This window comes from Synchiropus splendidus, chromosome 8 (genome assembly GCF_027744825.2).
Source record: "Synchiropus splendidus isolate RoL2022-P1 chromosome 8, RoL_Sspl_1.0, whole genome shotgun sequence".
NCBI classification, from domain to species: domain Eukaryota; kingdom Metazoa; phylum Chordata; class Actinopteri; order Syngnathiformes; family Callionymidae; genus Synchiropus; species Synchiropus splendidus.
In genome coordinates this window covers 16,422,611-16,434,695 of record NC_071341.1, presented here as the reverse complement: position 1 = coordinate 16,434,695, position 12,085 = coordinate 16,422,611, and the positions used below count along the sequence as shown (strand labels likewise).

At 45.2% G+C, this 12,085-nt stretch overlaps 2 protein-coding genes and 1 non-coding gene across 3 annotated transcripts; 2 read left to right on the top strand and 1 right to left on the bottom strand.

The window, feature by feature from the left end:
• The first annotated feature begins 252 nt into the window (after positions 1-252).
• On the top strand, positions 253-3,525 carry LOC128763447 (solute carrier family 35 member F2-like). Its single transcript, XM_053872228.1, has 8 exons — positions 253-357; positions 1,410-1,585; positions 1,761-1,888; positions 1,957-2,116; positions 2,241-2,397; positions 2,723-2,775; positions 2,851-3,005; positions 3,256-3,525. Exons 1-8 carry the CDS (start codon positions 314-316, stop codon positions 3,523-3,525), a joined length of 1,143 nt encoding a protein of 380 aa, XP_053728203.1. The 5' UTR covers positions 253-313.
• On the bottom strand, positions 858-944 carry trnar-ucu (transfer RNA arginine (anticodon UCU)). Its single transcript is given in 2 exon segments — positions 858-893; positions 908-944. It is a non-coding gene; the product is annotated as a tRNA-Arg (tRNA).
• A 1,052-nt stretch (positions 3,526-4,577) lies between the features above and the next one.
• Positions 4,578-11,726, top strand: LOC128763641 (flotillin-2). The gene is made up of 11 exons (XM_053872657.1): positions 4,578-4,755; positions 5,912-5,993; positions 6,099-6,189; positions 6,733-6,856; positions 7,058-7,176; positions 8,616-8,729; positions 8,792-8,911; positions 9,458-9,672; positions 9,741-9,924; positions 10,127-10,276; positions 10,458-11,726. The coding sequence occupies exons 1-11, from the start codon at positions 4,707-4,709 to the stop codon at positions 10,491-10,493; spliced, it is 1,284 nt and encodes a 427-aa protein (XP_053728632.1). The 5' UTR covers positions 4,578-4,706; the 3' UTR covers positions 10,494-11,726.
• Positions 11,727-12,085: the final 359 nt, after the last annotated feature.

Below are 12,085 nucleotides of genomic sequence, written 5' to 3'. Positions count from 1 at the left end.
TCTTCACCTCCCTCCACTGTTGTCATCAAGCCATTTCTCCCAGTGATCATAATCTCATCATCTCATCAGCAGTGAGATGGAGTCTCATCATCATCTTCATCAGCACCTTCTTATCATGCACTATATGATAAGTGGACCTGAGCTCTCAGTGGTAACCAGAGGAACTTTGCCCTGTCAGGCCCTGACAGTTAATCATTCAGCTCCAGCGCAGCGAGAGCAGCGCTACTCTCTGTTCTGAGCCGGGATCATGTCGGACGCACTGGTCAAGGACTCGCCTGGCGACCTCGCAGCTTCAGAGCGGAGCTGTGGACTCATGGAGAAGATCAGGACGTTCAAGCCAAGAGAGGTCTTCACCCGGTGAGTAGAAACATGGTCAGGGTTAGGATCTCAAGTCTGTGGCTCAGCAATCGTGTTTTCACTGATGATGCTTCCCGGACCTGAAGAGTTAAGCCAACACTGATGAGCCGATTCTCAGGGTCAGCATAGACCTAAACACTGGTTTGAACTTTGTTTCATTTCATATTAGATTGAGGGCTGAACAGTAACGGGACCTGACTATGGTGGGACTTGAACACCTTAGCTTTGAACAACTTGGCGTCCAACGAAGTTCAGCTCTGTTGACATTTCAGTCAGAGGCTTCAATGGCACAGAGACTCACACAGAGTCCAGGAGCCGCCCTCTGTATTTGACCACTTGTTGTGAAGTCTGTGAGGAAGGGTTTGCGTCCTGGCTGAAGGATCCAATTTCATTCATGTTCCGTATGCTCACTGGAAAATTCAAGCTAACTCCTTCAGCTGCACACTGACTACATCACCAACTGCATGCCTCACAATGTGGCAAGACATTGGTAAAAACAGTGACTCTGGTGGGACTCGAACCCACAACCTTTGAATGGCTTATTCGTGCCTAGAAGTCCAATGCGCTGTCCATTGCGCCACAGAGCCTGTTGTTACATAGGGATTCTGACTCACATCTGAGATTTAAATTTTCTCATGACAGGGTTCACAATGCATCACAGAAAGGAAGGCAATCTCAAATTGGTAAAAGGCGACTCTGAAAGACAACCTTTTGAAGGTCTTTCCCTACTCAAGCAGTCCATTGAGCCACAACATTCATTTAAGAATAAGTCAAGATTTCACTGACAAACAGTTCTCACATGAACCAACATATCTTCATAATATATCCTTATATTCTTGAAGCTGCAGAACTGAACATCTCTGCTTCAATATCAAAGTTGAAGCAACATGTATTCTGCTCTTCAGTTGAATGATCTCAGGTAGGTTTTCACAAAAACTGTTGGACTTTGGCCACTATAACATCAGAAGCAGATGCTGTAGTTGAAGATCCACCAGGTCGTTTTGCCCTGGAATGTTCAACAGTTAATACTGAACTTTCCTCTCCTGCTTCAGGCAGTTGGTGAAGACGTTGCTGATGGGACAGGGCCTGGCGGCTCTCATCTGTGGGACGGCTGTCACCTCCCAGTACCTGGCCTCCAATTTCCATGTGGAGACGCCGATGCTGCAGAGCTTCTTCAACTACAGTCTGCTGTTCTTGTTCTACACCAGCGCACTGCTGTGCAGAGCAGGTAACACCCCGACGTTCACCCTCGCTGGTTAAAGACCTGACAAAGTCCAATAAGAACCTGCACGAAAGTCTGTTCAGTAGAGGAGCCCCACCTCTCATGTCCACTCTGCTCTGCTGTTTTTGCTCCCCAAATGTCTGTGTACTGAAGTTTTGGGGTGATCCCCTTTAAAACGTAGGGGATGAAAATATTTTCCAGATCCTGAAGAAGCATTGGTGGAAGTACCTGCTGCTGGGTCTGGTTGACGTGGAGGCAAACTACGCCGTGGTGAAGGCCTACCAGTACACCACACTGACCAGCGTGCAGGTCAGTCAAGCTTTCCGTCTCCAGAAAACCCTCCACCGTCTCACTTCAGTGCTGTTTACTGTGTCCAGCTGCTGGACTGCTTCGTGATCCCGGTCCTGATGGTTCTGTCATGGTGGGTGCTGAAGACTCGGTACCAACCAATCCACTATATAGCTGTTGTCGTCTGCCTGCTTGGTGTCGGGGCGATGGTGGGAGCCGACCTGCTGGCGGGGCGAGACCAGGGATCCAGTAAGTTGGTGTCATCTGGAGCTCATGTTCATGGATGGAAGTGAACGGGTTTTAAATCAATGGAAGTGGAGTTAGAGATTTTGGCTGGGGAGTATCATGGAGACCTCACCTGCCTGGGTTTCAGCCTCCAACATCCTGCTGGGTGACGGCCTGGTGCTGCTGTCGGCGACACTCTACGCTGTCTCCAACGTCTGCCAGGAGTACACGGTGAAGAGGAGGAGCCGGGTGGAATTCCTGGGGATGGTGGGGCTGTTCGGACTGATCATCAGCAGCATCCAGATGTGAGTGTGCGTGTACATGGAATATAGGGTGATGTGTGTGTCTGTTAACGCGTGTTTATCTGCGTGTGTGTGAGGTTCTGATTGTGTTCATGTGATAGGTTGGGTGTGTACATCTCTGGGATGATGCTGTCTGCTAGTATGTGTGCAAATGTGTTGTGTACTAGTTAGACACTAACACTACTGAGTGTTGTTTAGTTTGGCTGTGTCTTGCATGAGAGGCGAATTTGTTGTGTGTGAGAGGAGTCGTGTGTTGTGTGCACTCTTGTCTCTGTCAACAAATGTGTAACTGCATACGTCAACTAGTGTCTTTGTGTGCGCATCTCAGGGCAGTTTTGGAGCGAAGAGCTGTTGCCAACATCCACTGGAGCTGGCAAGTGGGTCAGTTACACAAATATAAACACTTGACTGGATGAGGTTTGTATGTGTGTGACGTCGTTGCGTGTCTCCTCCCAGGACTCCTCTTCGCCGGCTTCGCTCTCTGCTTGTTCGCTCTGTACAGCTTCATGCCCATCGTGATCCAGCTCACCAACGCCACCTCTGTCAACCTCTCCCTGCTCACCGCCGACCTCTTCAGCCTCTTCTGTGGACTCTTCCTCTTCCAGTACCAAGTGAGTCAGATGACCGGGTCACATGCCTGGTATGATAAAAAGGATGTTGAAATAACCAGACAGGAAAGGATTTTGAAATAATTGCCACAAGAATTTAAATCAAAAAACACAAGTTTGAGCAACACAATGGCAGTCAGCAGGTTTGATCTCCAGTCAAATTGATCAAGCAGTTTTGGAAAAACTAAATGATCTTTTTAAAAGTTCAAGTTTTATTGTTTCTCATGCGAATAAATGGTAATTTTGTTGTCAGTTCTCGGTGCTCTACCTGGTCTCACTGGTTGTAATCATCATCGGCTTCATCACTTTCAACGCCATGCCCACAACCCCTGCACCAGAACCTCCAAGCGCCCCCACATGCGAGGATGGTCGCTATGGCGACCTGGAGGACGGAAACACCACAGAGCAGGATGTGGTGGTGAGGATCGGCTCTGCAGAGACGCAAAGGAAAATCAGAACATCAAACACATTTGGCGGTGAAAGTGTCAACAGCGTTATTGAGGGACTAAGCACAAAGTTTTAATTTTCTTTTTTTCTTTTAATTTTTTTATGAGTGTATGTGTTTTGGTTAAGTGTTTGCAATAAAATATTTTTAAATTATTGCTACCCTTTCAAGTATATTAACGATTTCAGCAAACACTAGTATTCTAAAAGCTGTTATCCTAATCCTCAGAGTCTGGATGAAGAAGATTTACCATATATTAGATTAACGATGAGTCAGCACATTTATTTAATGACTGTCAGTTACTTGATCTAATGTAAGTATGAGGTAAACACCCACCACTGGTCTCTAGTTCTCAACAACACAGGTTGCAGACACCACTCAGCAAAATCCAACCAAAAAAAGACCACAAAATCAACAAAACTCTGAACTCAGATGAGGAAGAGAAGAGAGCAGTCAGTGTTATTTGCCATCTTGAGGTTATGGTACCAAATTAGAGAAAATATTGACTTGATCATTTTAGAAAATGTGTCCAAAACAGATCTGATCTTGAGGAAGAAACTGATGTCCTGGAACAGTGAGGATTCCATTTCATTCTTTGAAGGAAGTTATTTTTATTCACTTCTTTTTTTACATTGTATATAGTTCAGTAATCTCATTTAATTCTAACTATTGGAGCATATTATTCAGAGATCATTTTCAAAAGAGGCTGAAATAAAGACTTTATTCTTCGTTATGCTCCTTTTCCACCGTTTCGTGGATTCATCATAATTCATATTCAGAGCATCGATCTACCATGACAGGATTAAGATAAATAAAAATGTTACGACTCCATTAACCTTGGGTCATGAGTGAAAGTTTCAAAATACACGTGAAGTGACGTTAGAACAGTGCCAACAAATTATGAAATTATATCACATGAATCCACGCGACTATGACGTTAATATTCTCATAACGACTGTTTAGTAGGGATTGCAGGAAGTCTATATAATATTTCCTAAATAAAATTTCACATTATTATAAAAAATAAATGCGGTCGTATTTATATTTTTACAATAAACTATAATAAACACGCAAACTCTTTTTGCTGTTTTGTTTTCGGCCTGGAATCGAGTTCAGCAGTGTGACGTCACCCGATGACGTCAGGTGGGCGTAGGAATCGTTGCCATCGACGAGTCGGACGTTTACTCGAAACGAGCGCCGCTGGGAAAACAAACCGAAACACTTCGTGGGTGTCGTAGCGTCTCTTCTGTGGACTGAACATGGGGAACTGTCTCACCGTGGGGCCGAACGAGGCGTTGGTCGTGTCTGGTAAAGCCCTCATCCCTACTGCTAACATGCTAACGTTAATCGATGCTAACTTAAGCTGCACATCGCCAACGGAACTTGGCAGAAGACGCACAACGTTGCCATTCTATGTTAAATTCACGCCTCGGCGTCGTTTACAGTGGCCTTTTTATTGCAATTTGTTTGGGTCGTGATAAACTCAGGGCATTTATTGGTCACATGACTGATTACGGGAATGCGGCCACAGAATTGGCTTCAGTTGCCAATCCAAAGTTGCGATTACACAGCTGCAACAGAATGTTTAGCGATGCGTCCAGTTGTTTGTGGACATCCGTGTTAATATCTTGTTAATTCACCGTGTGTCGTTTCCCGGCAGTGATGTTGTGTTTCGGGTGGGCGTGGTTTATCCTCGCTTTCATCCTGACTGCAGGCCTCGCCGCTCTGTCTCCGCACCAATTCAAGTCAACATTGCTCAGATACTTTCAGTCCTCTTCAACGGTTGACCTCACAGTCTGTCAAAATACCTTACTTCTCCTCTGCAATAGGGTTGCAGCTGCAGACACCAACCGATTTTTGTTCCACAGCATTGGTATCAAACAGCGTTCACTTTGCGTCAATATTTTATCTGCCTCATCCTTTTCCTTTGACTCAAGCGCTTCAGGTCGGCAGTGGTCAGTACCTGGGCTGGGGACAGCCCAGGTACTGACCACTGCCTCAGATTACTTCCAATGATCTGGGAAGCAAACATTCCACCGCTGAAAACTATGGTGTTTCTTTTGTTTATACAAGTGATAAGGTCCACTACCGCTCTGCAGAACAGCTGTTTTCAGGGCTGAGTTGTGGGTTAATCATCCCACCGCTTTGGTGATGTGTTGAACCAACTGTCGTAGGACTGGAGTCGTGAACTGAACTGGTCGTTTCTACTACCTGTAAAGCAGCAGAGAATCTTTTTCAAGTGTTGGTGTGTTTTTAAGCATGATTTATGGTTGTCCTGCTGAACATCCTGTGTTTACCTCTGTAAAGCCGTTGTCGACCCAACAGAGAACATGGCTGTTAATTATAGTAATAGAGCAGATTAGAATTACCTGTATGAACAAATTCTCAGCAAGTGAAAATGCTTGCGCTTCTGTTGTCAGTATGGATATGAATGCTCTAGCTTGAACTCAGTTTCTGTCCTCAGGTGGCTGCTGTGGCTCCGATTCAAAGACCTATGTTGTGGGTGGCTGGTCTTGGGCTTGGTGGTGCATTTCTGACACTCAAAGGTGAAAGCTTTAACTCGAATATTTGAAGTATGTAAATCAGGAGCAGCTGTTGTCAACTTGACGTGTTGCTGGGTTCAGATCTTAAGTACTTTTCATGTGTAACAGAATCACTCTGGAGATCATGACTCTGCAGCCCCGGTGTGAGGACGTGGAGACGGCTGAGGGCGTGGCCATCACTGTCACAGGTGTAGCTCAGGTAAAAGTCATGACCTTAGATGACCCACAAGTGAATATTAACAGTAACATGTATTTGGAGTTCAGCCAGTATTCAAGTCCTCCTAACCCTGGGGTACTAAGACTGTTGAATAATCAAAGTTGAGTTCCACATCTTCGTACCTGCTGCTGAACAGGGCAAACACTGTTTTGTCTGACGTCAGTCAGTGAAAGAGTTTTGTCAAAACATGACTTTTAAAATGCTTGGACACGTGAAATTTGAGCCACCACCAACAAACAGTAGACCACATGACAAATTAGGAAACTAATGTATGAAAATATAAAATTCTGCTTCCTTAATCGGACTAGAGTTTCTGTTAAGCGTGTGAGTGATTTGTAAAATTATGAAATCACTTGTTTAAAAAAAAAAGTAAAATAAAAAATGAAACCCTTCAACATGTCTCCCACTAGAGGGCGCTTGTGATTAGAACTTGACTGTTGAAGATCTGAAATTGACAATTGTCCCACCAACATATGTCTCAGGCTCAGTGATGCCTCCACCTGAATCAGACTTGACATCCCACAGGTGAAGGTGATGACAGAGCAGGACCTGCTGGCAGTGGCCTGCGAACAGTTCCTGGGCAAGTCGGTGATGGAGATCAAGGCTGTGGTGCTGCAGACTCTGGAGGGACATCTGCGCTCCATTTTAGGTCCTCTTCTTCTCCTCTGCTTCCTCACTTATGCCAGGTTCATCCACAGTCAGACATGAAGGAACCAAAGCGCAGCATCAGTGTGACTGAGATATCATCTCATATTTATTGTTTTAGATGTGTGGTTGTGTTAGCATGTTTAAATCTCTTTTCCATTTCTCTGTGCATCATCGTCACTTAACTGGAGTCTCTGCCTGACAGGCACTCTGACTGTGGAGCAGATCTACCAGGACAGGGATCAGTTTGCTAAACTGGTGAGGGAGGTGGCAGCTCCAGACGTGGGCAGGATGGGCATCGAGATCCTCAGCTTCACCATCAAGGTGAGCGAAGGCTGGTGTTCATGTTGTGACTATTTCCTGGTCCTTGTTCGTCGTCCTGATGTTGAATTTTAGATGGAGTTGTTTCACATCAACATGGCAGTAAAATGCATTTTCTTTTCTCAACAAAACCCAAAAATGTGGGAAAAAAGTTTGGCCAGCTGAGAGGTTCATAAATGACACCTTAAAATCAGGCTGTCAAACATGTGCACGTCATTCTGTTATGGATAAGTATTCCTTTGGGACAAATCATGGTCACGAAATGGAATTCATGCAGCAAACCACCCAACAAAATAGTGCTCCTTTTCATGTTTAAAACTAAAGTTGTGACACTGCTGTGGTGCAGGAGAAAGTGTGAGGCCTCTTTGGTTTTATCTGTCTCATATTTGCCGAGCAGAAGTCTCAGATTCGCCATGGATGATTAACAATAATTGACGGGGGCAGTCGCAAGTGGGTTGTAATGTTTCCCTGAAAGCCCTCAGTCCTCCTCTGGCCTGGCCATTAGCACTGATGAGGCGGTTGCAGCAGGAGCAGTTTATCTTTTATCAGCAGCCTTGTTCTGCTTTCACTCTCGTTGTTTGAAATTTCATTTCCAGTCATGAGTTAAAGCAGAAGGAGCTCTCTGATAGAAACAAAGTTCAGTTCCCAGATTGCTCTGGAACATTGTTGCTGTGAGTGACAAGCACAAGTTCAGGGGAAACTTCTGAGAAGGAAACTCTTGACCTAGTTCAGTTGAGTTTGAGTCAGAAAAAAACAGATCATTGGTGTTTCATATCACCTCTGTTGTACCAGCTGAAATAACAGTTCAGTGGTGACCATAATTTGAGATGAAAAATACTTATAAACGTAAAAACAGAATCATAAAAATAATTACATTGAATCCATAAACCAGAGATGTTATTATAAGTATTGAAATTCTGTGACCTTGTTAGTGTCAGGCGAGATGATCGAGTGTTTTATTCTGGCCACAAAAGTAAGCAGAACAACAATCCTGAACCCTGACATGCACCTGAAAAGTCGCATCTGCACGACTTTTCCATCACAACCACAAACCGCAGACGAGTGAGGTTTGAAGATGCTGTTTTGCAACTCACAATGTTCCATCATTGAGACTTAAGTTCCACACTAATGTTCAAGCCTCATTGATCCGGTTCATGATTGAATGATGACCCTCTGGTGAACTTCTGGAACACACCCTGGCATAAGTCATGAGGACTCGCCGTGTGTTTCCACCAAATGTGATGTGAAGGAAATATTGAGGCTCAGTTATGCATAACCAACAGTCGCGCTGTTATATCGGAGTAAGGAATCTTTTATACACGTCCTCTGTAGATAAAGAGTTACATTTCTGCCACTCTGATCCTCCTTGTCACTCCCCATTATTTAGCCCAGACTTACTTAGTTACTACTTTAGAGAAATAACATTGTGTACGTTTGTGCAGGACGTGTACGACAAACTGGACTACCTCAGTTCTCTGGGGAAGACCCAGACTGCCGCAGTCCAGAGGGATGCTGACATTGGCGTGGCCGAGGCGGAGAGGGATGCTGGGATACGGGTGAGTCTGTCTGTGGGAAACCAGTCAGTGCTCAACCTCCAATGGGACCTGTCGTCTCTCAGGAGGCCGAGTGCAAGAAGGAGATGATGGACGTCAAGTTCCTGGCTGACACCAAGATGGCCGACTCCAAACGAGAACTGGAGCTGCAGAAAGCCTCTTTCAACCAGGAAGTGAACACCAAGGTGAGGACTAGAGCTGTCAACGGTGATGTCACAACTTGGAAGTCACCCATTGAATGAAGAGAATCACATGGCCTCTTAAAGAAATTCTGTGTGCAGTTTTAGCTGAAGGCCAGTGTAGCGCTTTGTTGGGGCAGGTGGTTGCAGAGGGCGGGGCCTTTGCTCAAAGACTCTCACGCGGGGACCCTGATGGCTCTACTCTGGATCTATTGCAGCTTCTGCTGCCAGGAAGAGCCACTTTTGAAAACCATGTCTGGAACAAATTCCAGTCATTCTTCTCTGCGTTTGACTGGGTCACATGAAGGTTGGAGAGGTTCCCGAGATGGTAGATCTTAATGTTAAAGATGCAGTTCATTGCCGCCCTTGTCAAGTCTGACCCCAGACTTGAAGTTTCTCCTGAGGGAGGGACTCAAAGCTGGCGTTAGGTGAAGCAGCCTTGGTTTTGTCAGCCACCATTCATCGTCTCACAGATTATTCATCAATGATCCGATTAGAACTATAGCGTGTCGGCAGAACAGATTGAAGACAGGTCGGACTTCATGATTTCAGAAAGCCGAAGCTCAGCTGGCCTACGAGCTGCAGGCCGCTAAGGAGCAGCAGAAGATCCGTCTTGAAGAGATCGAGATCCAAGTTGTTCAGAGGAAGAAGGAGATCGTCATCGAGGAGAGGGAGATCGAACGTACCGACAAGGAGCTGATTGCCACGGTCAAGAGGCCCGCCGAGGCTGAAGCCTACAAGATGCAGCAGCTGGCTGAAGGACGCAAGTGAGTTGGAGTTTTCCTGCCGGCCAGAACGACCATTCTAAAACTAACGACTGCTGTTCCACCATCAGGATGCAGACGGTGCTGCTCGCTCAGGCCCAGGCAGAGAAGATCAAGAAGATCGGTGAAGCTGAGGCCACCTCCATCGAGGCCGTGGGGAAGGCTGAGGCTGAGAAGATGAGGCTGAAGGCTGAGGCCTATCAGCAGTATGGGGAGGCGGCCAAGACTGCGCTGGTGCTGGAGGCGCTGCCCAAGGTGACGTAGGCCAATCGCAGCCTGACAATCACTTCAGATGCAGCCCTCTAGTGGCAGGCTGCAGTATTTTACCAGCATCATGGCGTTTCTGCTGCACCTCAACTTCAAACCACTTGAAAAATGATCATGTTGAAGAAGCCAATTTACAAATATAGTTCTTGTTTCATTATAAAAATCTCACTCTTCCTTTGTCCCTTCCCAGATTGCTGGAAAAGTGGCAGCTCCGCTGTCCAAGACCAACGAGATCGTCATCCTGAGTGGCGAGGGCAACCGTGTGACCGGCGAAGTCAACCGTCTCCTGGCTGAACTTCCTGTTAGCGTCAACGCCCTGACTGGAGTGGATCTGTCCAAGGTATGGTGTAAATGGAAATGCAGAAGAGGTCCACACATCTTTCCCGTCTGTGTGCCTGTATGGAAGAGTGGCAGATCCAGCTTGAAATGCTTCTCCAAAGCAATTTGGATGCACACAAACCTGATTTACACTTTTACCTGATGTTACTTCTGACAGAGTGCCATCCTCTCTCCCTCCGCAGATCCCACTGCTGCAGAAGATGACCTCTCAGGCCTGAAGCGTCAACCGTGTGCACTGACTTTCACAAACTTGAAGAATTTAGTTGTTTTATATACAGTCCAAGTGAATATTTGGAAACCTCTGGTGCCTTACTTTATACAGGACCAGAATATCTGCATGCACTGCTGCTCATTCAAGGATTTTTTTTATCAACTTGTTTTTGCTCTTCTGTTGTGCGTTTGCACGTTTCAGCGAAGTATCAGAGGAGGAGAGTTTAAGATCCTCGCAGGCCTCACCTGCTGACATGAGCTCCTCCTCACCCGTTATCTGTGAATTCAGTTTATGACTCTCAGACGCGTCTGCATTCCCTGGACAATCTGAATATTTTAGTCTTTTTAACATGTTTTTTTTGATGGGTCATTTTATTGAGTTGGCCAACATACAGTAACTGGAAGTGATTGTTGTGAGGGCAGGAACGCTAGACGCAGATTTCGATCTTGTGGTCATATAGTGAGCTTGTAATGTAGTTTCCATGATTATTACGGACCCTAAAAATAAGTCTTCTGAACTTGTTTAGAGTTCGAATATGTTTATTCGTGTCAAACAGAGAAGCAGTTTTGTGGATCGCTGGAATTGCAGGTTGTTTAGATGGAAAAAAGGGAAGGAGAAGGCGCTTACTCATTTTTACTGCTAAGCCATGTCTGACAGGTACGTCAACTAACCAAATGTTAACACTTAGAAGAGAAACATTTTTGATTGTTTTTTATTAGAGTAGTTGATTAACTCATCAAATTATTGTCTGCTTTATGTTCTTTGTGGAATTTTCTCTTACTCACCAAATGTTGCTGATTCAGGGTTTTGAGTATAATTTGGTCGACAAAGTTACATTCAAGACGGACGGCACTGTCTGTGTGCTCGTCTGTAATTTCATAATCACACGCAGATAAGACTAATCTGATAATCTGAAGCAGATAAAACTGATATTTTATAACCCGGTTGCAAAGACAGCCAGCCGACTGACACTGAACCTACACACGACTGTTATTCTCGTTGTTCATGTAGTCTTTCGTGCCAATCGTCCATCCTCAGGTGCAGTTTCATTTGCTGATCTTGTGACTTGAGAATACTGTCATCGTTTTTCTTTTGCAAGACATTTGTTGTCCAAGGCAGACAGGTTTGTGATGTTTCATCTCGTCGTCTCAAATGTTGCTGTATGCTCTTGCTGCATGTCAACCATCTGTACTCCCAATGATCTGTTCATTCTTTGTTGTTGTTCAAAATAAATCAAAAAGCATCAGCAAATCTGTGTCTTGATCGTTAACATATCATAAAGTTGAAGCAATGAGTATTTGTGGTAACAGACAGAGATGGAGGTGAAGAGGAGAGCGCACATGAAGGTGAGACTGGAGGAGCATAGGTTAAGGTGGAGCAGGCTGACTACCAGACACAAACCCTGATGGGAAATGGTCAAAGACAAAGAAGGATTCCCTGCCATTGTGACTAACAGCTCCAGCTGGATTTATGAGGGCTAAGAGCAGACTGTATAGCTGCAAGAGAACAAGAACCAGAGAACTCATTTTTGAGCTCATCCAGAGGATGGTGCAGTGAAACGATTGGAAATGAATGACAACATTAGTATTCTTTCAAATG